This window comes from Pelodiscus sinensis, chromosome 15 (assembly GCF_052426305.1).
Source record: "Pelodiscus sinensis isolate ZL-2025 chromosome 15, ASM5242630v1, whole genome shotgun sequence".
Classification (NCBI taxonomy): Eukaryota; Metazoa; Chordata; order Testudines; family Trionychidae; genus Pelodiscus; species Pelodiscus sinensis.
Window position 1 is genome coordinate 33,662,868 of NC_143066.1, and position 24,769 is coordinate 33,687,636.

The window sequence follows — 24,769 nt, forward strand, 5'->3', positions numbered from 1 at the left end:
TTGCTAAAGAAAATCCTATACAAAGCAAGTCTGCTTTACTTACACGTAGACATGTCTGATGGCTATCTGGGTTTTTATGAAGTCATGTTACTTTGTTAAAATACTGTTTTTCTTGGTGTGCAAATTGGAAGAAATGTTATTTGACCCAGGTACTTGATTTGCTTTTGTTTCCCCTTGCACTGGGAATCCATTTTAGCAAATGAATTAGAGTACCAACCTTTAACATTAGCTTCTGATAGTTGAAAAAAAAAAAATGCCGCATTTGGCACTCGAGTAATTTCCATCACTACAGAACTAAAAAGATAAAACCTTCCAATAGCTTTAGGTAAAGTTTAGACTTTATTCACTATATAGTTATCCTTTTACTTCTCCCCTCAAAAACACTTTTCACAAGGCCAATGACTTAAGAACAGAACTTTGTTCCATTAGCTTAGCTTTTAGCAATTTCCTCATAAGTCCTAGAATTTCAACTCAAGTGTCTCAGATAAAACAGTGGCACAGAAATCACAGCTTTTGGACTGCTTTGAAATTTGTATCTGTTTGCTTTCTCTTTACTAGCCTTCTTTGCAAAGTACTTAAATTTGGGACAGTCTATGGTAAGTGAATCTGCAGGAGAAATATTTTCCCATGTGCAAAACAATTAAATTTCAGCCAGGACATCCAACAAGAAATAATATACACCACTTAAACTGCCCTGGATTCCTTCATTTTTCTAGATGTAAGCCACTACTTTCACTGAGAGCTTCCTGCTAAGGCAGAACTTCAGTTATGTGTGCATATGGAGTTTTATTTTCTGCTAGAAATTTGTTTTAACAGGTGTTTAAAACGTGCAAATCTGAATTCCAGTGCCAGTCAGATATTCAATAGCTGCTGGACTCTACAAGAGGCTCAAGCTTGCTTTAAGACAAATAGCCAGGTACTCTTACCAGTTGCAAGTCCTCGGCAAACCAAGCTCAGATACTCAACTACAGATTGATACTCCTATAAAAAGACCACAGGTCATTGACCCTATCACAATATGTGTTACAAGTCTAGCAGAATATCTGGTGTAATCAAAGCCAAATGCTGAACTTGGCTGCATTTTTATTTTATGGGGATGGAAGAAGAGGGTGGGGATTATTGTAACAAAGGGGAGAAAATGGCTGGGAACCACCACCAAAAGCCCCCTCCTCCCACCAACAAAGGAGGGGAAACAACCCCATCTCTCTAAGTTGTCTAGTGTTCCAACGCTTCAGACAGCTTAGCAGGAAGTTCACAGCAAGCTTCTTCTAGCTTTTGATCTGGTGGTCCATGAGCTAGTGTCTGTTTCCTTTGGTTGCCTCTTCACTCCACAGCAAATCCACATGTCTCTTCCACAGCTGTCAGTAGCTTCTCATAAAGCTTCTCATATGACTCATAAGGCGGAATGTCAATCCGGTTAAAGCTGAACAAGGTGAAAATAATAGCCTGAATATTGCTGTTTATGACCCAAAACATTTCACTTAAAAAAAAAAATCTAGCTCCCCCATGTTTAAAGATGCAATCTACAAAATGAACCGTGGTAGAGATTAAAATGATTCACTGTTTCACGATCAGATTAGACTAGATTATTAGGACTAACTTAGGCGTCTTTTCCTATGGTTCATAAACCTGTACTTGGGAGACTTTGAATTGAGGGAAAGGAATTTTGTTAGCATTTGACCTTGTTTGGCTTCCCCATTCAGTGGTGCTCTTTAGCGATTTTTGTTAAAAATAAATATGGCCTGTAAGATGACTACACTTTTTAAAATAAAAACTTAGCATTCATATGAGAAATACTTAATTTAATAATTTATCATTCTAAAGGTGGAATAAGGTAAAAAGCTTTCAATAAAAATGCAAACATTCCCATGTAATATCTGAACTAAAAACACTTGTAACATGTAAAAGGCACAAGGCTACAGCACCTCTGGCTAGCGTCCGAAGCACTTTAAAGCATTGTCATTGTAACTAACTTTTTCCTCGGGTATTAGTGCATAACTGGGGACGAAGTAACTGAATCCAAAGCATTCAAAGCTACTATTTTCTGAGGGGATGATGGTCCAAAGGAATGGGAGAGAGTGCCCAGAGCGAAGCACTGGGTGTGTACTTTGTCCCAAGAATGACACATATTATTGCATCAATTAAATGTTTAATTTATGTAAAGTGTTGCTTCAAAGTTAGAGTTTTCCTACATTTTGGTTCTGAATGCCAAATTATTTAGGGTACCTATTAAAATAGCCTCCTGTACATGAGAATGTGAGCAAGTCTCTGAAAAATTTATTCTTGGATTTTCTTGACACTCAGTTCTGTATATTATATATTAGCACTTTTTCCCCCCTCTAATTTTATAGCTAAATATACAGACAAGGACATTACTGTAATGCTACACAAGGAATACACTGAATTACTGAATCACTGCCTTTGAAGATTATTGCTTGTATTGTGTAGCCTTTTATCTGTGAAGACTTTCATTGAACAAACGGAGATAAACATACTCTGAACCAATGCAAGAGGCAGAAGATTTTAATATCTTACCAAGTGTGGGCTTTTGGAAGGTTGTCTGTATTTGCGTCTATCAAATGGATGGTAAATAGCCGGGGTCCTGCAGCGCCTGTAGAACCTTACAGACAGACATTCTAGTTAACGTACTTCAGCAACACAGTCATAATACATAATGAATTTGCTAAATCCAGGAGGTGGAGGAAGAGGGAAGGAATTAATTCCAATTTCAAGCAGGAATGTACCAGAGGTTAACTGTGCACACCAGTCAGTGCAGAGTTGGCCCACAGGTATTGGTGAGGGAGCTAGAGTTAAGAAAAAAAATAACACCTAAGAGAGCTCTCATAAAACATATGGTTTTTATTTAAGTAAGAGCTTCCCTGTTCTCAAAATGAATGTTAGGGGAAGCAGGATTTAGGAGATGCACGAGTGCTACTGCCATGAGGCTCTATTTATTCTCAGCCAACTTGTGTATGTAATGGGTCCATTCCTAATGTACTTAGGACAAATTCTGTTGCCAATAGGTAATTTCTGGAAATACATTCCAAATCTAATAAAAACACTTACAGCAAAGTTACTGAGTAAAAGTATAAAATCTTCATTTAAGATAAGGTCTTAAATTGTTCATTTTACTAAAATTACACTGCTCCTGTCATGAATTTACGTGCATTCTGGGACCCAATAAATTTTCTAAATTTCATGCACTTAGATATACAGTGGTTGTATATATTGTATAAGGATTTTAATTATGCCCATCTAGACAATAGTGTTCTCAGAAGACTGGCACCTACTAATGGTGACACCAGTCGAACCGTTACCTTCATCACTACTGGCAACTGCTAACAGGTCCATTACTAGCAGAGATGTTGACAAATGAGAACTTCAATTCAAGGTCAGGGTTTCAGTAATTAGATCACTAAATTCTAGTGCCACAAATTGACATACTATTATTGTACAATGAATATGGAACAACTTTTACTGCCTTCTCCAAGTATGCATTAACTCAAGCTCCACATCAGTCACCTTGCAAAGCCTTGAAACCTTGAAGAGGGACACGCGTGGACCCAGTCACAAACTGTAACAGCCTCGCCCTTCTTTCCTCATCAAATGTTTCCACAGCTTGCCAGAACCACTTTACGATATTGCTATCTGCCATGCAGTGCTTTAGACGTGTGTTTGACTTCCAGTCATTCAGATCTATCTTATCCAGGCCTCCTATTATTAGCTGTTAAATAATTTTAAAAACACTTTAAAGAAACAAACACTGAAATTACATCTTACACATTAATATATTACCCCGATATGCTTTATAAACTGTAATATACTGCACATACACAAATCATTTTACCCACAATGAAACACTTTCCCAGTACACAGTTTATAGTAATGCTACTAAACAGCTCAGGATAGGAGGTAAATACTCTCTCCAATTGAAATTGCAGGTGGATTTTAGGTAGGTGAATGCAATTACCTAAGCTGGGTTTTGGACAAAAGAAATCACTATACTTTAATTTACTTTAATTATCACTAATTATTTTTAACATGGAACCTGAAAAGCATAGTGAGACTCCTTACACCATACCAGAGCTTCCTATTGCATCATACATACCACTTTTCACAGCACTGCACTTTATCTGGAAGTCTTCCATCCCACTAATGACTACAGTCAAAACTTGCTTAATTTGTGAGATCTTACTACATCACTGCCAAATGTGCCATGACACATACAGCTATACAATGTTCTGTTTATCATTTTGAATTCAGAATACAAATCTGAATGCAATTTGCATCCAAGTCACCTTTTAGAGCCTGTTTTAGATATTACACTATAGGAAATTCCTCAATCTCTTTCATAAGTGAAACTGGAATGCTAATTCATGACAGGCTTTGATCCCAACCAGCTGGAATGGAGAGAAGGAAACAGGGACACAAGATCTAATTGCTTAAAATGAATGATGCGCTTTATTCCAAAGGTTTTCAAAACTGTTTCAGGGAGTGGACCATATTTTTTAAAAGTATTGTCTCATAGATGTTTTTTGTGCCATGATATGTAGACCATTTCCCTCTCATTCACACACATTTAACATGTGGCAATGGCAGCTTTTACTAACATGGAAAATAACAATACATTTTTAATGCATTTTATTTGCATTTGAAGGAAATTTAGAAGACAAACAAGAAAGAGCATTATGTGACTGGGTGGCATGCCACAAATTGCTAGCAAGTGCTTCCAGGTCTGAAAGCAACAAGTTGAGAACAGGTGTTTCACTAGTAAGGGAGCAAACCATTTTCACTGAAAGAATAGAAAACAATAAACATAATATAAATAAAATATTATTTTCAGTGGCTGCATTTTGAAGTTTAGGTGTACAGTAACAGGCCTAGGTCTTTTCTATATAGTCTATACTTAAATTTTCCGCTTTCATTTTAAAGTGTTCTAAATCTTTTCTCTGTGTAATGTCAATACATGACCTGGACTGTAAACAATTACAAAAGACAAGCTGCTCTGAGGTGGCTAAAACCTAGTCCCTGTCACTGTTTGTGTGATCTGCAGTACAAAATCAGTCTTACTACTGAAAAAAACCCCAAACGGTCCAACTCCAGCATCAGCCCTTGTTTAGACAACATGTATTTTTAACATCCATTTTAGACACCCTTAGCCGTATTGCTAGTATCTCACGTGTACAAAAAAGCCCGAATAAAATAGTAATGGATTAAAATGTCCCCACATTCTAGCACTGTTCATTATAATCAAAAAGAGCAAAACAATTTTTACAGTAATACTCTGAACCTTTATTCATGGGTCATCTTGACCACAAAATAAAGCCACTCTCAATGAATAAAGCATGTGTACCTCAAGCTCCTTCTGGTCAAAAGGCTTTAGTAAGTGTTGAGGAATAAGTTCATTAAAGCCTTTCTGCAGAGCCAGAAATTGTGCCTCAATTCCTCTCATAAATCGCCAGTTTACATACAACCTGTGGAAGGAGAGGGGGGAAAAGCCCAAAACGGAAAGTTAGGAGCAATATTGCTGGATGGAACCAGGCCTTTTTACATTAGCAGAAAGTGAAAGTTTGTTCAAACACTTATTACAGTTTGGGTAGACATATTGTGTTTATGGAAAAAAAACAAACATGTTTTTGTCCATTTCCCTTCACTAATTACTAGTCCCCCCCTCCCTCCCCCACACTCCACCCCCACCACCCCTCTAATTTTTTTAAAAGCTCAATTTATTCCTGTTGGCTCTTTTAGCATGTATACAAATTACATTTATATGCAGGGAAGGTACATAAAGACGACGACGTCATACAAAATCAGGCCAGAAAAGTCAACACTAACTAGGTATTGTGAATAGGTCTCTGGATCTTTTTTGTATCATTCATTACATTTCCCACCAATTCAGAGCATTTGTATTCCCAGCCTAAAGGAGAATGTAAATTAATTGTTGAAATGCCTCAAAAAAGGTATTAATCCTATACTTAGGTGTTGCTGATTTTCTGAAAGAAAATCTTTACAGTTCTGCTTTCATCCATCAGTCTCCTTTTTTATCACTACTTTTAGACACGTCTACTTAAAGGTAAGCTCAGGAGTCTAATCTCAAAATGATTTTAGTCATGTTTTTCAATGTTATCAGAAACAGTACAGAGGTCAATTGAAAGCAGCAATGAATTAATATGTATGATACTATACAAGGGAGAAATATGAACCTACTCTCTATACGTGATATAGGTGTGATCTTGAATTTTCTTTGGATTTTTTCCTAACACCTAGACCTACTTATGCTTCAGAATAGGGTCATTTAATGCCAGCAGAAAATGCTGCCATGCAGAGAACCACAGCTCAGAACAGAATTGGTTCTTCATGCCAATGGCTTTGCAGGAGCTGAAAATGCCAAGGAGTTAATTTCTAGTAACTGTAATTAACTGACTGAAGGAACACTGTTTATTTTCTCAGAGAAAGGTTTTTTTTCTTAAAGGAAGAGTCATTATGATGAGCACAAGTGATTGTGATGGGCTGGAAATGGGAACTTTAAGGAAAGCAAAGGTTTTTCCAATACACTTTTTCTATGAGAATCTCTTTTCCTTCAAGTCCTAAACAAATACACTTGCACATGTACTTGTTCACTAAAAACAATTTTCAGATCTCCCTCTAAAAGGGTACTTTTCGCTACTTCACTTTTCTGATCCTAAGAGCTGTATACAGAACTCATCTTCTCCAACTTCTTCCCATTATGTTTGGGGCAGCTGGTTCGCTCTATAGTACCTGACATATTCTTTCTTGTTCTCTTCTGTAACAGGAACATTTCTGCCATTTGGTTTGAGCTCATGCTGCAGAATCCGCCCAAAAGCATTGTGTTCCACACAGAAAGTATGGTCCAACACTGGAGTTATATCATTCTCTCTGTCAATTAAAAGGGAAAGGATAAAATTGATATTTTCCCATCTGTTTATGCAAAAAGGAAAACCTGAATTGTTAAAAATGATTTGCCTTATGACCAATGAAACACTGAATTTTAAATACATCTCACTGAATCCAAGAGGATGTGAACATAAAATATATTTAACTTTCAGAAATTACCTTATGTATGTCTAAACAGCAGAACCAAAGGCACACACATTTACTGTTGTTTTCCAAGCAATTGTAACCACCATAGCTGAATTTGAACCTGGGACCTCTGAAGCTTAGTATAGGAGCCTCTATCCTTTGAGCTAAAAGCCAGCTGGCTCTCAGCCCATGATGTAGAGATGTCTTGTTCTTATCTGCTGTGGTGGTCTAAGTGCCACTGCATGGGACAATGAACCACACTAGGTGTGTGGGTTACATAACCACATACAGAATTCATTAGATTTTGATATGAATAATCTCCACAACCAAACATAAGGCATCTATGGCAAGGTTCTGATTCCACTGAAAGATCCAGCAAGAGCTAAGCTGTGCTTGTATAAAAGCTTACTCTCATAAGTGCCTTCAATTCTTGGATTGGGAAGCAGTGGCCAGGAAATTCCATGTTTTTCCAAGATCATCTTCACTGTGAAGGTTTTATTTAATGCAATATTTTACTACCCCTGAGATCTAGTGTTCTGCATTCTGCAGTTAAGTATTTGGTAAATGAACAGTACTTACAAAATCCAAACTAAACTCTTGTGCAGTTCTGGGTCAACAGATTCCAAATCAGACAGCTGAATGGGTTTCCCTAACAGCTGTTTGTAGAAGGGAACCGTGAAACCCCCATTGATGTAGTGTCCGTGGAACACAGCTAAACCCATTATCCGACCAACAAAATGGAAATAAGACAAATGATCCTGTAGAGAAACAGAAGAAAAAGAATAATTCACTGGGAAAGCAGCCCAATGCTGACACCTTGTGGCTATATTTATGCCAGTAGCAATGACTATTTAAGGATTTTCAACCTGCTGGGCACCAAGGTATGCCTATATTGCTATGTAAGCCTGAGCTCATTCAGGTTTGAGCCTGTTTGCCATTTGATCTATGCACAATACTCTCAGACTCTGGCTCAGACCTAGAGCCCTAGGATCTGGCTGTGTTAGAGGGTTCAAACCCTTCTGCTTTGGAATACAGATACAGCCTCCTGACTAATGTCCTAAAAGTCCACCAAAAGTAAACCACAATCCATTGGGCCAACTTCCTTTGTCCTCTCTATCCCAAGAACTGCAAGCTGATTGTAGAAAAATAGAATCATCTCCCACTGCCCTTGTTATACTGCAGCAGCTTAGTGAGTCAGTGTTTAAACTGCCCATTACTTTCTGACCAATGAGTTGCAAACACACCATCAGAGAGCATTCTGTGTTTGCAACAGAGACTGAATAGAAATAAAGGTCTTTTCCAAAGTGTGCTGCTCTTAGTCATGGGAGCTCAGCCACTTTTTGGTAAATATCTGGCGCGAGCCCAGCAAAGCAGTGAACTTTAGTAGGAGTACCAGGAATGAGTATGCATACCAGCAAAGAAAGGCAGTTTTGCAAATTTACAAGACTGGTGACCAGTGCAAGGAGAAGTGGATTAAACGGCTCAAAACCAGAACTGCACATAAGGCAACATGTCTACATTGTGCAGAGTTTGACTGGGTACTCAGTAAGGATGTAAAATCCCATCTAATTGGGATTAAACATTATGTTTAACTGGTTAACCAATTAAAGGGGGGGTGCAGGTAGGGGGGAGGGGAGGATGCTCCAGCCCCGTGGTTAGCTAATTAACTATGATTTTACATCCTTGGTGGTGGTGCATGAAGATTTGTTTATTTGGGATGGTGACCTGATGACCCAAGAATTCAACATGGAGACTGATGGGAGCTTGTAGCAGGCACTGAGTGAGGCCACAGTGGACCATAAGCTAGTTATTTCAGACCATTTCTCCAGATCACTTTGAATTTTACTCCTGTCCTCCAAAGCACTTGCAACCCCTTCCAACTAGGTACCATCTGCAAATGTTAAAAGTGTACTTTCTATGCTATTATCTAAATCATTTATGAAGATATTAAACAGAACTGGATCCACAACTGATCCCTGTGGGCAGTGTTCCCTGTAAGCCAAGCGCTTGGGCTGCCACCCAGGAGATATTCAGGTGCCGGCCAGCTGATTAGCAAAGTGCCCACAGCCAGCAGCATGGTGTGTCTACTGGTGGTGCACATCTGCACATACATTGGCGCACATAGCAAAATGTATTCTGCCCATGGATGGAAAAAGTTAGCAGGAACACTGCCCGCAAGACCCTGCTCATTATGCCCTTCCAGCATGACTGAACCATTCATAACTTCTCTCTTGGAATGGTTTTCCAACCAATTATGCACTCATCTGAGAATAGCTCCATCTAGGTTGTATTTTCCTAGCTTGTTTACGAGACGATCATGTGAGACAGTATCAAAAGCTTTACTAAAGTCAAGATTATATCACATCTACGGCTTCCCCCTATCCACAAGACTTGTTACTGTGTTTATGCATGTAAGGATCACATTAGCCCTTTTGGCCAGCTTCAAACTGGGGTCTTACGTTAAACTGATTATTCACATTGATCTCCAAACCTCTCAGTCACTACTTCCTAGAACAGAAACCTCCATCCTGTGAATAAGGTCTACATTCAGTGTTCCTAGATGTACAACTTTACATTTAGCCATATTAGAGAGGATATCGTTTGTGCCAAGTTTAATCAAGCAATCTTGATCAGTCTGTATCAATGACCTGTTCTGTGTGTTATTTACACTCCCTCAACGTGTGCGCCATCTGCAATCTTTTAGTAGTGATTTTGTGTTTTCTTTCAGGTCACTGATAAAATTATGTCATACAGACCAAGAACCAATCCTGGTCTGATCTCACTAGAAACACACCCTTTCAATGACAATCCCTAGTTTATAATTATGTATTGAGATCTGTCCATGAGCCACTTTTTAATTCATTTAGTGTGTCATGTTTAATATTGTACTGTTCTAGTTTCTTAATCAAAATGTCATGTGGTACTAAGTCAAAGGTCTTAAATAAGTTTATTACATCCACACTATGATCTTTATCAAGAAAACTTATAATCTCATTACAATCTCAATAAGTTTGACAGGATTTACCTTCCATAAACCCATGGTGATTGACATTAAATGGAGTCTCACGTTGACTAGTCTGAGAGCAAAATATGTGAAGCCACTTCATTCACTGGTTGGGCATCATTTGAGAAGCAATATTGCTTATATACTTCTCTTCCCTTGTATGTAAGAGTAGCTGCACCCATGCACATGGTCTCACAGGACCATGTGTTTAATAGTACCAAAGACTGTCACATGACAGTGCACAGCGGTGCTGATATTCCATAAACTATACGCTACTTCCTGATATATCAGTCTAAAATTCAGTATCATATTAGTTCACATCCTATCCCAAAGCTTTAATGTTTACTCTCTTAAAATCAGACACTTATTAACAGATGTAGAATTGTTGTTGAGCTCCCACTGAAGTGTAACATATTTGATTAGTGTCCTTAATGTTCATACTTACAGGATTGATAGAAGAATCTGGATTGATTTGCAGCATGTAAATATTGTCAGTTGAGTATTGGAAGAGTCCATAATAGGGGTTCAACATTTCATGGCACAGTAAATACAACCACTCTCTGTCAAACAAAGCAGGATTTTAGAACAGTGAACATTTCACTGAAATGTCAAATATTTACTATGATTCTGTCAAACAGTTCTGAACGAGCCTAAACCCCATTAACTTTCCGGGAGTATCAGGTTCCTAAACTACTTGAGTGCTTTTGAACATTTTACCCACTGGTGTCTTAATCAGGACTCAATTTTGAATATTAAAGTTATATATGCACACGTGAGAACAAAAACATGAATTCGGAGGAACAGTTTGGTTTTAGGCCAGTGATTTAACTGAAGGGACATCAACCTGAATTAGTCTCTTTCTAAAACAAAAACAAACAAAAAAAAGCATTCAGTAGTTTCAGCTACTACATCCACCCCACCAATGGGTTGCATATTTACAATCACATTTCCTATTTAAAAATATGTTCTCCTAATTCCTCTTGCTGTGTGACAACCACCAAAGCTGGAAATCTGGAAGAAAAGTGTGACTATACGAAGTACACCAACTGAAATGAGATTTATTTCAAACCCTATTTCAGTTACAGAAATTGTAGGTACTATTACAAACAATCGTAGGACAAAATTTCAGACTTAAGTGACAGTTTTATGTTGAAAGTATTCCCTTCAAAATGATCTGAAATTCAACTTGTATTTTCCATACTTCCAGTAATAAAACCCAAGAAAAGAGGCAGTGGAAAAACAAATATACAGTAAATATTTTGCATAAATGCTATTGTACAAAAACAAATTATAACTAAATGACTCATAAGAAAAAGCAAGGTTTCAAGGTAATATTTAAAGGGGAAACGATTCAGAAGTCCTGAGGCGCTGGAAGGAAGAGTCACAGACAGCACAGTACAAGTAAAAAAGCTGCTTCCAATTGTTAAGCGTTGATGGGACATGAAAAAGGAGGGGTAAACACAAAAAGAGTGATGCCAACAAGACAAATTACAAGCAGAATTTTGTAGGAAGTTTTTGGAAAGAATATGGAGATGGATAGGATCTTTGTGAAAGTAATAGAGGTTATACTGTTTCACTATCTAGAACAATAGAGTAGTTAGCTGCATAATTATGAAGTCTCTGAATCTGTATGCAGAGATTTGGGCAAATCATAAGGTGGTATGGAAAAGTATCTGTCTAGACAGGAAATTATTAAGAGCTGGAAATTATTAAGAGCTGAATAAACATAGCAGAGGCAATGTCAGGGTAAAGATTAATTCTCATAGCATGTCAGTGGTGGCGACAGGTATAGATCACTAAGACTTTAAAGGCTGTTATACAGTTAAAACATATTCCAGACAAAAAGGATTAAGAAATCCAGGTCTCACCTTGCTACTCCACCATAATCCAAACCTTCTTCTCCTCGAAATTTCACCATCAGTCTCTTTTTCAGGTCCTTTGGCCTCATCTTCATTATTTGACGGTAGGACTCCTATATATAGATATGTACATATTACAAATAGTATAGTTCTTTCCTTTCCATGGTTATAAGTCTACTATAAAAACACTAGACATACATAGGTTGCCATCTGAGTTAAGATTTCCTACGTATAACAAATCAATGCATTTCATGGTTAGTGTCAATGTGAACTCCAATATCATCCCATCAGTATTAGCATTAAATGGGAAAAGATACATTGAGTCTTTCAGTCAGATTTGTTTTCTGTATACAAATCTGACTCAAAGACTTATTGCCCTTATTGTTATTCATTCCTAGAATAATAAGAGGATTCCCCAATTAAAGTAAGTCTTCACAGGACTGAAAAGCACAAACAATAAATGCCCATCAATGATAGAAATGGACTGGAAATACAACTAAAAGTTTCACTAAAAAATAATCAGATGTATTTGTTAAAATCTAATCAAACTGTCACATTTAATTCTTGGCTGCTTGTAATTTGAGATAAAGAGGATAGAGTCTGTTGCAAAGTTGACAAAGAAAAAAAGGTTTCAGTGAGACAAGACAAGCTGCACAATTATGGAAACAGGAAAAAACTTCCTTCTGTACTGCAAATTCTGAAGACATTTTCATATTAATGCAACCTTATATTCAATATTTGACCTCAGCAGTTAACATCTTCCTCAATATTATTCCCTTATATTTTCATATTATGCTACACTACATTTCATGACAGCTTCTGGCCTACCCTCCCCACACTCCTAAATGGGGAAGATACCCCCAAACAAGTTATGGCTCTAACCACAAACAAACTCAGGGGCAGGAAGGTAACAGGATAGGTCTGTTAGCCAGAAATAAAAGTTAAGCAAAAACGAGACACATAATTAAATATGCTCCGAGGTGGTACGTCAACTGCCCTTCTCTAGCTACAAATGTGTAGTCTAAGCTTACATTTTACCACTGCTTTATCTCCCTACCTCTAGCATATATACTTCAGTGTCCATCCTATGATGAATCAGAACCAAAAAGACAACCAGGAGTCCTGTGGCACTTTAGCCCTGATCTATACTCGGGAGTTACTTCGAAATAACTTTCCTTATTTTGAAATAACAAGTGGAGCATCCACATTACCAAGCCTGTTATTTCAAAATAAGGGGCTGGTTATTTTGAAATAAGTCCTGCTTTCTGCAAGGAACGACACTCATTTTGAAATAATTTCCTAATGTAGACATGCCCTTAGAGACTAAACAGATTTATTACGGCATAAGCTTTCGTGGGTAAACTACCCACGAAAGCTTACGCCTTGATAAATCTTTGTTAGTCTGTAAGGTGCCATAGAACTCCTTGTTGTCTTTGCAGATACAGACTAGCAAGCCTATCCCATTGAGACGCCTCAGAACCAAAGAGCAATTTTACGTAGGAGCTAACAGCAACATTTGACTCTCACATCTCCTCCGTGGTACACAAATGTACATACCTCAAATATTTCTTCTCTGGATACTTCAATGCGGCAGTGACCAGCTTGTGGTTGCTGAAGAGAGAGTTCATGTCTAAGGACTTTTAATTTCTGTACTAAGTCCCTTTCATATCTTTGTGCAGGCAACTCCTCACCGTCTTCTAAAGACCCCTCATTTGGGACTGGCAAAGGCTGGCTTGGTTCTTTTAGTTGGCATTGATGGCTTTGAAAGAAATTATGTACAATATTTACTCTAAAAGCACAGGAGTAGAAAATATATGGCATAATATGATGCTGCCTCCCCACACCTTTTCATTAATTCTTAGCTGAAGCAGAGTGTGGATTCAGCAGGACAATTATTGCAGCCCTGCTCCTTTTATTGGAAGCTGTAACAAATTAGGATACATACAGAAGCTGAGAACTCAATTATTCCCAATTCAATGGTTCATGGTAATATTATTAATTAAGAAGTTCTGAAAGGCAATATTTTTCACAGTTTTACAATGCCTATATTGAGTGCTGTCTGAACAGTGATGAAAAATTTCACTGCCTTCCAAAACTGTTTGTATTAAGAGCTTTATAAATAAAATAGCTTTAGACCATATTCACATTGCATTATATTAGGCTCCACACAAGTAAAATAAAAGTAGCACCAAACTTAGGTAGTAAATATTGTATCTATAGTCAGGCTTAAAAAATATGCTAGTCTCAAAAGAGTTACAGCATAATATCTAAATTTATTGATTATGGACAAAGAAAAAGCTAAGCTATTTTTAAAAATTACTTCAAACTACAGAAGCCTAAAATTAAAAGATGAATTCTCTACTGTGTGAAGTTCTTACTTCATGATGTGATGTAATCTTGGGTCTGTGAACTGTGTGGTTCTGTTATTGTGATCTACAAAATATATTCTTCCAGAAACTGTACTTCGCACTTCCCAACCTGGTGGCAGAGGTCCTAGTTCATCGCAGTTCACACTGTTAAGGTCCCTAGAGAGAACAGAAGGAACAAAGTTAGAAAGTATTGGTAATTAAAAGAGACAAATTACTCTGAAAAGAAAATGAGTGAACCTGGTGCTCATGAAGGCAAGGAGAGATTGCCATACCAGTGGCCATTCTGTTTTGTCATGCAAGAAACCCAGATATTCAAATAGAAAGGATAGAACTGAAAACCAGGAATACTATAAACACCTTGGAGTGATAGCAGAAAGCAAATTAGACATGAGTTTGCAATACAATAAGGCAGCAAAACAAACAAACCACCAAACCACCAAACAAACCACCAAACCAACCAAACAAACCACCAAACCAAACAAACAAACCACCAAACCAAACAGTGTAGTTTGGGGCTACTTGTACAGAGACATCACAGAGCAGTGAGATAGTCTATTTGCAAATGCATGTGGAAAATTGCATTAATTTCTGAATACCTCATTAACACAAAGAATAAGAAATTGGGAGGAGTTCACAATACAGCAGTAAAAGAGATTAGGAACCAGAAGGTTAGAACTGAAGAATAATTGAGAACTAAATATGGATACTTGGTTAAACAATAAAATGGGGAATATTTTTAAATGGTGTAAAAGCCATCAGAGATTTTTCCATGGGAAGATGGCTTTCAATATGAAGGAACTAAAGGAAACTCCTTTAAACACTAACAGGGGCTTCCTCCCAATAAATTACAGCATTAAGAAACCTAAGACTATCAATTAAAGTGTTCAAGATCCCAGCCTGTTAAAAGCTGAGGTGGCTAACTACTTCCCACTATCTTTTTTAAACTGTCAGTGATAAAAATAGGTACAAGCAAGCACTCTAATTAGCAAGTTTGTGACTAATTATATGATTAATAATTTCAATACAACTCATTTATTCAGGGAGGCATTGTTGACAACATTGTCCTTTTTATTCTAGGTAATGTAAAAGACAGTTACCTGTTCTCGTAACTGGTGTTATTCGAGATGTGTTGTACATGTCCATCCCAATACAGGTGAAAACGTGCACAAACGTCAGAAACATTTCCCCTAGCAGCTCCCGTAGGGCCAGTTGTGGAGACCCCTAGAGTGGTGCCGCTATGTCAGTGTATATATACCACTGCCGACCCTACCCTCCCTCAGTTCCTTCTTGCCAGCTACTCCGACGGAGGGGAAAGAGGGTGGGTATTGGAATGGACATGAACAACACATCTCGAAGAACACCTGTTACGAAAACAGGTAACTGTCTTTTCTTCTTTGAATGCTTGTTCATGTCGATCTCAATTCAGGTGATTCCCAAGCTGCTACCCAATGGAGGTGGGGTCGGAGTTCGGAATCACAGACTACAGGGACTGCCCTGTCAATTGCTGCGTCCTCCCTGGAGAATTTATCAATTGTGTAATGGACCGTGAACATGTGAATCGAAGACCAGGCAGCTGTCCTGCAGATTACCTGCAAGGGGACATGTGCTACAAAAGCCACAGACGAAGCTTGGGCCCTGGCTGAGTAGCTTATAACTGGAGGGGGAGGGACCCCAGCTGGGTCGTAGCAAGTGCCTATGCATCACATTATCGAGGAAGAGATCCACTATGCGGAGACCAGATCTTCCCTCATCCATTCTGCTATAGCCGTGAACAGCTCAGTGGATTTCCTAAGGGGCCTAGTACAGTCTATGTAGAACGCTAAAACCCTTCTTACATCTAGTGTATTCAATACCATCTGTCTATCACTAGTATGAGGCTTAGGGTAAAAGACTGGGAGGAAGATCTCTTGCAACAGGTGGAAATGGGAGACCACTTTCAGTAGGAAAGCTGGGTGCAGCCTAAGCTGCACTTTGTCCTTGTGGAAGACTGTGTATGGTGGATCTGAGGATAGGGCCCCTAACTTAGACATTCACCTTGCTGATATGATAGCTACCAGGAAAGATACCTTCATAGACACATGTAGCAAAGAACACTGAGCCATCACTTCAAAGGACAGATTCTTTAGCCACGCCCGGCTTCTGCACCGTGTCTCTCTTGGAGGCTTAGTCACTGGCTCCAGGGAAAGATTTTTTGGCCTGAGGGGGTTTTAATGCCGCCTCCATCAGGAGCTGTTGAAGCCTACACTCCCCGTCCTTTCTGGTGCGGGGCTTGAAACTTCAGCAGATTTTGCACTTCTCAGTATGATGTTCTTCATCCAAACAGCGACGGCACATGTTGTGAGGATCGCTGTTGGGCACATGGCGTTTGCAGCTACGCACGCTTTAAAGCCTGGGATGTTAGGCATGTCCCAGTGCCCCAGAGGGCTAAACACTTGGGCACTTGCCCACTGTTCTTTTATTTGCTTAAAGATCTTTATCACGAGAAACAAAGTTGAAGACTAGGAAAACGAGAGCTACTACTGGGGACTAGGCACTTGCTAAGCAAGAGCTAGCTAAGTTGCAACATCACCACGGACAGTAAGAAGGAACTGAGGGAGGGGAGGGTCGACAGTGGAACGCATTGATATAGTGGCACCACTCTAGGGGTCTCCACAGCCGACCCTATAGAAGCGGATAGGGAAAAAGTTTCCGAGATTTGTGCATGCGGCGTGCATACAACTGAATTGGAATCGACGTGAACAAGCACTCAAAGAAGAACTCTTTGTACATGCTTTTGAAGATGGTATACTTACTTTCAGGTAACAGTTTAATTCCACTGACATGATATATTTACACATGTAGAATTGCAAGGGCAAAGGACACCAGCAGCCTAAGTATGTGAACATACTAGCAGTGCAAGAAAGGGATGAGGTATTGAAGACTATTACAGGCAGTCCCCGAGTTACGCGGATCCGACTTATGTCGGACCCGTACTTACGAACGGGGTTTTTCTCACCCTGGAGGACACGGGTGGCAGGACCGCCCAGATGCGCTGCGGTCCCGCTGCCCGCGTCCTCCGGGGCAAGAAAAGCTGCTCTGCATCTCCCTGGTCTGCTGGGGGCCCCTCCCCAGCAGACCAGGGAGACGCGGAGCAAAGCCGTGGAGGACGCGCCGCGGTCCCGCCCGGGTCTGGGCTGTCCCGCCGCCTAGGTCCTCCGCGGCTTTGCTCCGCGTCTCCCTGGTCTGCTGGGGGGCCCCCCCGTCAGCAGACCAGGGAGATGCGGAGCAAAGCCGCGAAGGACCCAGGCGGCAGCACCGCGGTGCGTCTCGGTCCCGCCGCCTGCGTCTCCATGGTCTGCGGGGGGGGGAGGGGAGGGCACAGCTAGGGTGCCCCCCCCTACCCTCCCCCCAGCAGACCAGGCGTTTTTCGCGGACGCCTGTGGTAGAGCCGCTGGGGCGCTGCCGGTTGGTCCCGCAGCGCCGCTCCTTGGTGCTACTGTACCAACCCAGCAGCACCCCAGCTACTCTGCCACAGACGTCCCCAAGTCAGCCGCTGCTGAAACTGACCAGCAGCCGACTACAGGAAGCCTGAGGCAGAGTTGCTCTGCCCCGGGCTTCCTAGAATCAGCCGCTGATCAGTTTCAGCAGCAGCTGACTTGGGGACACCTGGGGTAGAGCAGCTGGGGTGCTGCTGGGTTGGTCCCCGCAGCGCCGAGGTGCGGCGCTGTGGGGACCTACCCGGCAGCGCCCCAGCTGCTCTGTCCCAGGCGTCCAGATTCAGCTGCTGTTGAAACTGATCAGCGGCTGATTCCAGGAAGCCCAGGGCAGAGAAACTCTGCCTCAGACTTCTTGTAGTCAGCCGCTGGTCAGTTTCAGCAGCGGCTGAATCTAGACGCCAGTTCCGACTTAAGTACAAATTCACCTTAAGTACAAACCTACAGTCCCTATCTTCTACGTAATCCGGTGACTGCCTGTAGTTAGATGAAGCTGCTTTTATTGATAAGCAAAAAATGCACTAGACAGCTGCTATAATGAACATTTTATCTGAGGCTCAATATGCTGCCTCACAGATATTCTGAATGGGAATATCACTAAATATAGGTATACATTATGAACATAACTTAGTCGATCATGAGGAGATGAAGAAGCACAATTATACAGCTAAGCTTCCTTTGTGCATGAAAAAACAGAGAAAAGACAGCCCTTAGGCCAAGTCTATATTAGATCTGGAAGATCGGCTTAAGGTATGCAACTCCAGCTATATAAACATAGATGGAGTCAACATACTTTAAGTCAAGCTTGACTCTGTATCCACAGCAGGACACTGACAGGAGCAAATGCTCCCGTCAGCTTCCTTTATGTCTTGTGAGGAGTACCACCAGAACTGACTGGGGGCATCCTCAACATTCGATTTAGCAGGTCCTTACTAGACCCGCTAAATCAAATGACAATACATTGATTTCTGACATAGCAAGGGGAGATGTGGCCTAAGTCTCTCTAAAAAGATTATGGTCATGGCTGTGTTTAGATCAGCTACGCAGCTGAACCGTAGTTTAGTGATCTCATTACATTCAATTTTTAGTGTACATTTATACCAACTAGCAAGGGCAAGTTTCTGCTCTCATTATCAAGTCTTAGCTTAAAACAGGTACAGAAATAGAGAACAACCTTTGCTAAAAAATAAGGCAATGTTATCGACACTTGTAAGACACTGGGGCCTGTTTACTAAAACTGTTGTTCTTGAAAGCCTCTCTCTGCATGTTGGTGCTTTGCTTCATCTATCCCAGATCTTGCATCACTCCAGTCAGTTATGTAGTCTGCTCAGTGAGTAGAAAGCTTCAGGGGACAGATTGTCTATAGCAAGGATGTGCCGGGGAGGGGGGGAAGGGGACGACAAAACTTCACACACTGTGTGTGAGACAGACTTTGTGACACAGATTGAGTGTGTATGGCACAGAAGAGTGTGTGCGGCAGTGACTGTGTGGCACAGACTGGGAGAGAGTGTAAGAGACACACATAGAGTGCGTGTGCAGATTAAGTTTCTGAGAGAAGCCACGTTCTCTGTCTAAGAGAAATCTGTCCTGCTCTGCACTCCTCTGAGTCACATGCTTCAGATTGGAGCAGCTCTATGTCTCAGTCTATGACCCCTGCTCTACAGAGAAGGGGTACAGAGGCAGGGGGACACCCTGACTTCACTATTCCCCTTGTGTTTCTTTCCTCTGCATAGCTAGCAGGAGAATCCTGGGAGCAGCTCAGCTGCAGAATCGAGCAAGGTTGGGGAGGGGAAGCTGAACACATGCTGCTGCGGGCTGTAAATATGCACCTCTGCTAATCAGCTGGGCAGGCTGGAGAGAAATGCTTGGTGGGCCAGATCCAGCCCTCAGGCCTGAGTTTCCCCACCCCTAGCCTATAGGAATATTATTGTGAAGCAAATCTTCTCAGGAAAACTAGCCAGCAATGGATGCAAAGTGACAAAAGACTGAATTAGCACACTAATTCTTTAAAGAGGCTTTGCCAAATTAATTTTTTGGATGATTCATATTTTCCCAGCTGCAATTTGTTGGTCTGAAATAAAGAGAATTTTAAGTAGTTTTAAAAAAATAATTTTCAAGCCCCTGATGTGTAGAATTTGCAAAATACTTCTGCTTCAGCTGCACAAAGACAGCAATACTAAGATTGAAGACATCAACCAACCATTCACGAGTCAGAAAATATCAGTAGTTTAAAGCCAGCAAAATTTAGTTTCTCAGTTGAGCATTCAAACTATTCTGAGCCTCAAACGTTTTATATCAGATTCAGCAAAGCAATTTGCAATTTTGCCAAAAGGATCAAAGTCAAATCAGTGTTTTACCAGTGTGACTTCAGCAAGGGTTACATTATGTTTTTACTTGATTTAAAAGTTGCAGGTAGTTAATATTTAATTACTTATCAAGTGTCCTAAGGGGACTGAATTAAGGTCGCTAAAGAAATCTACAATGATTACTTATTCTGCTGTGTCTCAGAGTAGGAATAACTTCACAGCATCAGCACTTTAATGATCCAGCTAACTGCCATAAGATGGAAATAACTGACTTTGTGTAGCTATGAATACATACCTTGGTATCCTGGGGTCATGCCACGTACTAACTCCAGTCTGTGTGTGCAAAAAATAAACCTGTCCCTGTACCGTTGTCCTTTGTTCTACATAAAGGAAAGAAAATATTCCTTAATTATTCTAAATTATACATTCTTAAAAATCTATAAGTAGTTTATTAAAGCTACAAGCATACAGGCAGTCCCCGGGTTACATACAAGATAGGGACTGTAGGTTTGTTCTTAAGTTGAATCTGTATGTAAGTCGGAACTGGCGTCAGCCGCTGCTGAAACTGATCAGTTTCAACCGCGGCTGAATCTGGATGCCAGTTCTGACTTACATACAGATTCAACTTAAGAAACCCAAGCGTCCCCAAGTCAGCTGCTGCTGAAACTGATCAGCAGCTGATTCCAGGAATCCTGGGGCAGAGCAACTCTGCCTCGGGCTTCCTGTAGTCAGCCGCTGGTCAGTTTCAGCAGCGGCTGACTTGGGGACGCCTGGGGCAGAGCAGCTGGGGTGCTGCTGGGTTGCTCCAGTAGCGTGGCTCCTCGGCGCTACTGGAGCAACCCAACAGCATCCCAACTGCTCTGCCCCAGGCGTCCTGATTCAGCCGCTGCTGAAACTGACCAGCAGCGGCTGAATCAGGACTCCTGGGGCAGAGCAGCTGGGGTGCTGCCGGGTTGGTCCACAGCGGCGCTGTGGGACCAACCCAGCAGCCCCCAGCTGCTCTACCCCAGGGGTAGGCAAGAAAAGCCTGGTCTGCTGGGGGGGGGGGGGTCCAGCGGCTTTGCTGGACCCCCCCCAGCAGACCAGGGAGACCGGGAGAAGCTTTTCTCGCCCCGGAGGACATGGGTGGTGACCCGCCGCCCATGAGCTCCGGGGCGAGAAAAGCCCCGTTCGTAAGTGCGGATCCGACGTAAGTCGGGGACTGCCTGTATTCTTTTACATCAGAATCAGGGAGATAATACAGGGTAGATTACTTGAGCCTTCTAGTCTGATCTCTTGCACTTCGAATTCAATAATATGTTTCACTGTCCAACTGTTCTTAATATTTCTAATATCTAAGCCTAACTTTTTCTTTCCTAAATTCAGTTCACAATGACGAACTAATGTTCTTTTTATATTGTGGTAATTGTTATTACTAATTTTAAATAAACTAGATAACTCCCTCATTCCCAAATCTGGTGCCCTCTTTCTTCCTACATTAGACTTAATTGTCCCTCTCCTCTTATCTTCTGAGTCTTGATTCTTTGCTGCCTTTACATTTTCCTAGCTTTTTCCTAAACTATGGACCTCTGCACAAAATATGCCATGAGGAAAGCACAATAGCATTATTCCTATAGTTTAAAAGTGTTTTACATTCATTTTCCACTCAAACATTCAAATTTAGCAATAGCTTTTCTGCAATAGCATCAACCACAAACTCATGTTTAGTTTATCATCAGTGATAGGTGTCTCTTGTAATAGCTGATTTCTAAGGCCAGGTCTACACAGGCAGAGAAAATTGAATGCGTAGCTGAAATCGACATACCTTACACTGATTTTCTGGGGCAGCCCCACAGTGGGAGGACGACAGGAGAATTCTCCTGTTGACTTCCCTTACTCCTTGCAACTGCGAAGACTGACATGGTCGATGGGGACAACCTCAATTTTTGATTTAGCAGGTCTTTACTAGAACTGCTAAATCAAACCCTGGAAGATCACCAGAGCGTGGATCCTCTGGTAAGTATAGACAAACCCTAAGCAGCTATTCTTCAGTTTGCATCTGTACTGCTTATCTCATGTCCCTAAATACAGACCATGACAGACACATAGATATTACCTGTACTACAAGTAAAATATGTATTTTATATTAAACTTAAGGGAATGTATATATAAAACTCTCTAAAAGGCTTCTGCAAATGTAAGTTCTAGAAACTCTTACCATAACCTTCTGGTAAGTCAGGTGACTGATGACCATGTGGTCTATTCTGAGGTGTTTGTACATGACCTCTGACTTCAGGATTTCGAAGTCGCTGTGCTTGAAGCCTCTGATCTTGATTAGGAGATTCCACAAACCTACAATTCCCACCACCAGCAGCACCAGTACTATCGGTATATGGTGCTGGCTCCTCCATAAAACAGCTGAGTGGCCTTCCAGGTCCAGAATCTTCATAAACCGTTCTAAAAGTAGGGAGGCACAGAAAATTAACGAAGTATAGGTTTGTATATAAAAATAGCTAGTTTTCTTCCTTGTTTGATTTGAATGAATTGCAACTTCTATGACACACACTATACTCTACTTTTCTGATGCTTTAGAACAAACACCAAATTAATACAAATCAACTCGTGGGGAAATTGGTAATGAAATTAAATATAATTCATTAAATATAATACAATTAAATGTTTAATCTCATTACCAGTTTCCCCAGCAGTTCAGTTGTGCTGAGAGATTGTGTGTGTGTGTGTTATATCTATCTCAAGACCATTTCTTAATTAAGTTGCACTATAATAGATTTTTTTTTAGAAAATCATTAAGTATAACACATAGCATGAACAAAAACGCCATTTTCTCTTAAACATATAGAATTAAGTGAAACAAAATACTCAGCAGAATTATGAGATCTGACACTTACCCTTCGTTCTCCAACAGCCCTCTACAATCTACCACAGAACCTCCTGAGCCTATCCTGTCCCGTGTCTGTAAACTGACTGAAATACAAAAGGGAATATTGAAGACAAATCCTGCCATTCCAAGAGTGCAACAAGTTATCACAACAGTTCACATCTCCCTGTCACAACATTTTAATAAGTGTTTTGATTAAAAAAGGATAGTATCTTGATTTTCCAAATGCAAACCACTAGCATCACAGCTTCAAAAGCCAGGTTGAGTCTTCCCTATCCGTAATCCAAGCTAGAATCTACTTTGTCATAAATATGGATGTTTTTTATTTATCAACCTTCATAAAAGTTCTAACTCTCTCCTGTGAGTACCAAGTTAAGGAATTAGAACTTTATTCACCACTAGATGTCCCCACAATTAAAGTTTTTTACATGTTTCCTCCATTGAAGAAGAGTTGGAAAAAGACAATGGGGACTCAGTTGTATTTTTAACTTGAAGGTACGCTTCAAAATGTTTCAAAAACAAAAGAAGAGAGTAAAATTTGGGATAAATGTTTCAAACAGAGCAAGAAAAACAACTAATTAGATAAACTTTTCCTTCATTTTTAAGTGCTCCACATCACAGATTATCAGTTCAGACTAGGAGATGGCTAGGTAGGCATGCTACCGCAATGTCAAAACAATAATTCTCCATCAGGTGGTGTTTTCAGGAAAATGCTTTAAAACTGGTGTTTTACAAAATGTTTATATCCCAGTGTCTTCCTTTAGAGTTGATATCATCACTGAATTCTTTTTATATCTCACCGTGGCCTTACATGTACAAGTGGCTCTCCATGGAGAAAGTTTACCTTAATAGCAGCATTAGAACCACCACCAAAATCCTTCATTCCTATTTATTCATACCAATTACACTTACAATTATCAGATAGAAGAAATCCATTTAGATTACGATGAAACAAAATTAAAATGATCGAACCTAGTCCCTGTTCATTTACAGAAAACAGGACATCTCATTAATATAAGACTTCAAAGTTTTTCCCTTTTAGAATCCATCTGATGTTTTGATACAAAGAGTCGAAAGTCTGAACTATAACTGCTTCTTCTTATATAGTTAGGAAAGTTCTTACCCACTATTTGGCCTCGTACTGCATCGGTATCTGTGGGGTTCAATTTGCATAGATCCAAACGCTGGTCTGCAAACAAACAATTAAAACAAAAACTCAACCCAAGTAAATAATAAACTGAAGGTAAAAAAAGTTAATATTCACAACTCAAATATACCAAGAACTTTTCACAAAATAAGTTTTAAAAAAATGCATGTAAAACAAATATACTAACATCCTGTATCTTTTAGTCTGCTGATGGCATTGGAAAGAAGGCGAACACACCCCAGGAAGCCAGCTCCCTGTTTCTTGTGTATTTTCTTGTGGTTCCATACACTTATGGTTATAGAATCGGTTTTCCCAACATATCTAGAAAAACATATAATATAAAATAGATTAAGAGACTTGTTCTCTTATTATTCTATAACATTTCCACTTTGTTCCATCCAGATTGAACTTTGATGGTCATGTTACTTGACCATAAATACAGAAACACTTAATTTTACTATGGCATTAGAGAGTGTGGTAACTTTACATGTCATATTAATGTTACAGCACTAGTTAACTACAGACAACCCCATAAAAATGTGGTACGTGAATTCATTATGTCCAAAACTTATTTTAGATTTATGTTTTTCATTTTGAAAATATGTTAATCACTGCAACAAGGAGAATATTTGGACATAACTAATGTAGGAATCTAGCCAAGCTTAGAATCAAAGCAATCATGTTGTGTCTGA

The 24,769-nt window shown here is 40.1% G+C and overlaps 1 protein-coding gene across 2 annotated transcripts in view; it reads right to left on the minus strand.

Moving 5' to 3' along the window:
- Positions 1 to 244: 244 nt before the first annotated feature.
- SMURF1 (SMAD specific E3 ubiquitin protein ligase 1) overlaps positions 245 to 24,769 on the minus strand; it is a 68,259-nt gene continuing 43,734 nt past the window's right edge. Inside the window, exons 4-18 of one of the 2 annotated variants that reach the window (XM_075899677.2) lie at positions 24,265 to 24,398; positions 24,054 to 24,119; positions 22,941 to 23,016; positions 22,250 to 22,488; positions 20,348 to 20,432; positions 14,283 to 14,429; positions 13,462 to 13,663; positions 11,914 to 12,017; positions 10,491 to 10,605; positions 7,621 to 7,799; positions 6,760 to 6,897; positions 5,354 to 5,474; positions 3,523 to 3,724; positions 2,536 to 2,611; positions 245 to 1,423 (exon numbers count right to left, since the gene is read on the minus strand). In XM_075899677.2, the coding sequence (XP_075755792.1) occupies positions 1,324 to 1,423; positions 2,536 to 2,611; positions 3,523 to 3,724; positions 5,354 to 5,474; positions 6,760 to 6,897; positions 7,621 to 7,799; positions 10,491 to 10,605; positions 11,914 to 12,017; positions 13,462 to 13,663; positions 14,283 to 14,429; positions 20,348 to 20,432; positions 22,250 to 22,488; positions 22,941 to 23,016; positions 24,054 to 24,119; positions 24,265 to 24,398 (1,984 nt within the window). In that variant the 3' untranslated portion in view covers positions 245 to 1,323. Of the gene's footprint in view, positions 1,424 to 2,535; positions 2,621 to 3,522; positions 3,725 to 5,353; positions 5,475 to 6,759; positions 6,898 to 7,620; positions 7,800 to 10,490; positions 10,606 to 11,913; positions 12,018 to 13,461; positions 13,664 to 14,282; positions 14,430 to 20,347; positions 20,433 to 22,249; positions 22,489 to 22,940; positions 23,017 to 24,053; positions 24,120 to 24,264; positions 24,399 to 24,769 lie in introns of both variants that reach the window. The other variant, XM_075899676.2, reaches the window with a different exon arrangement.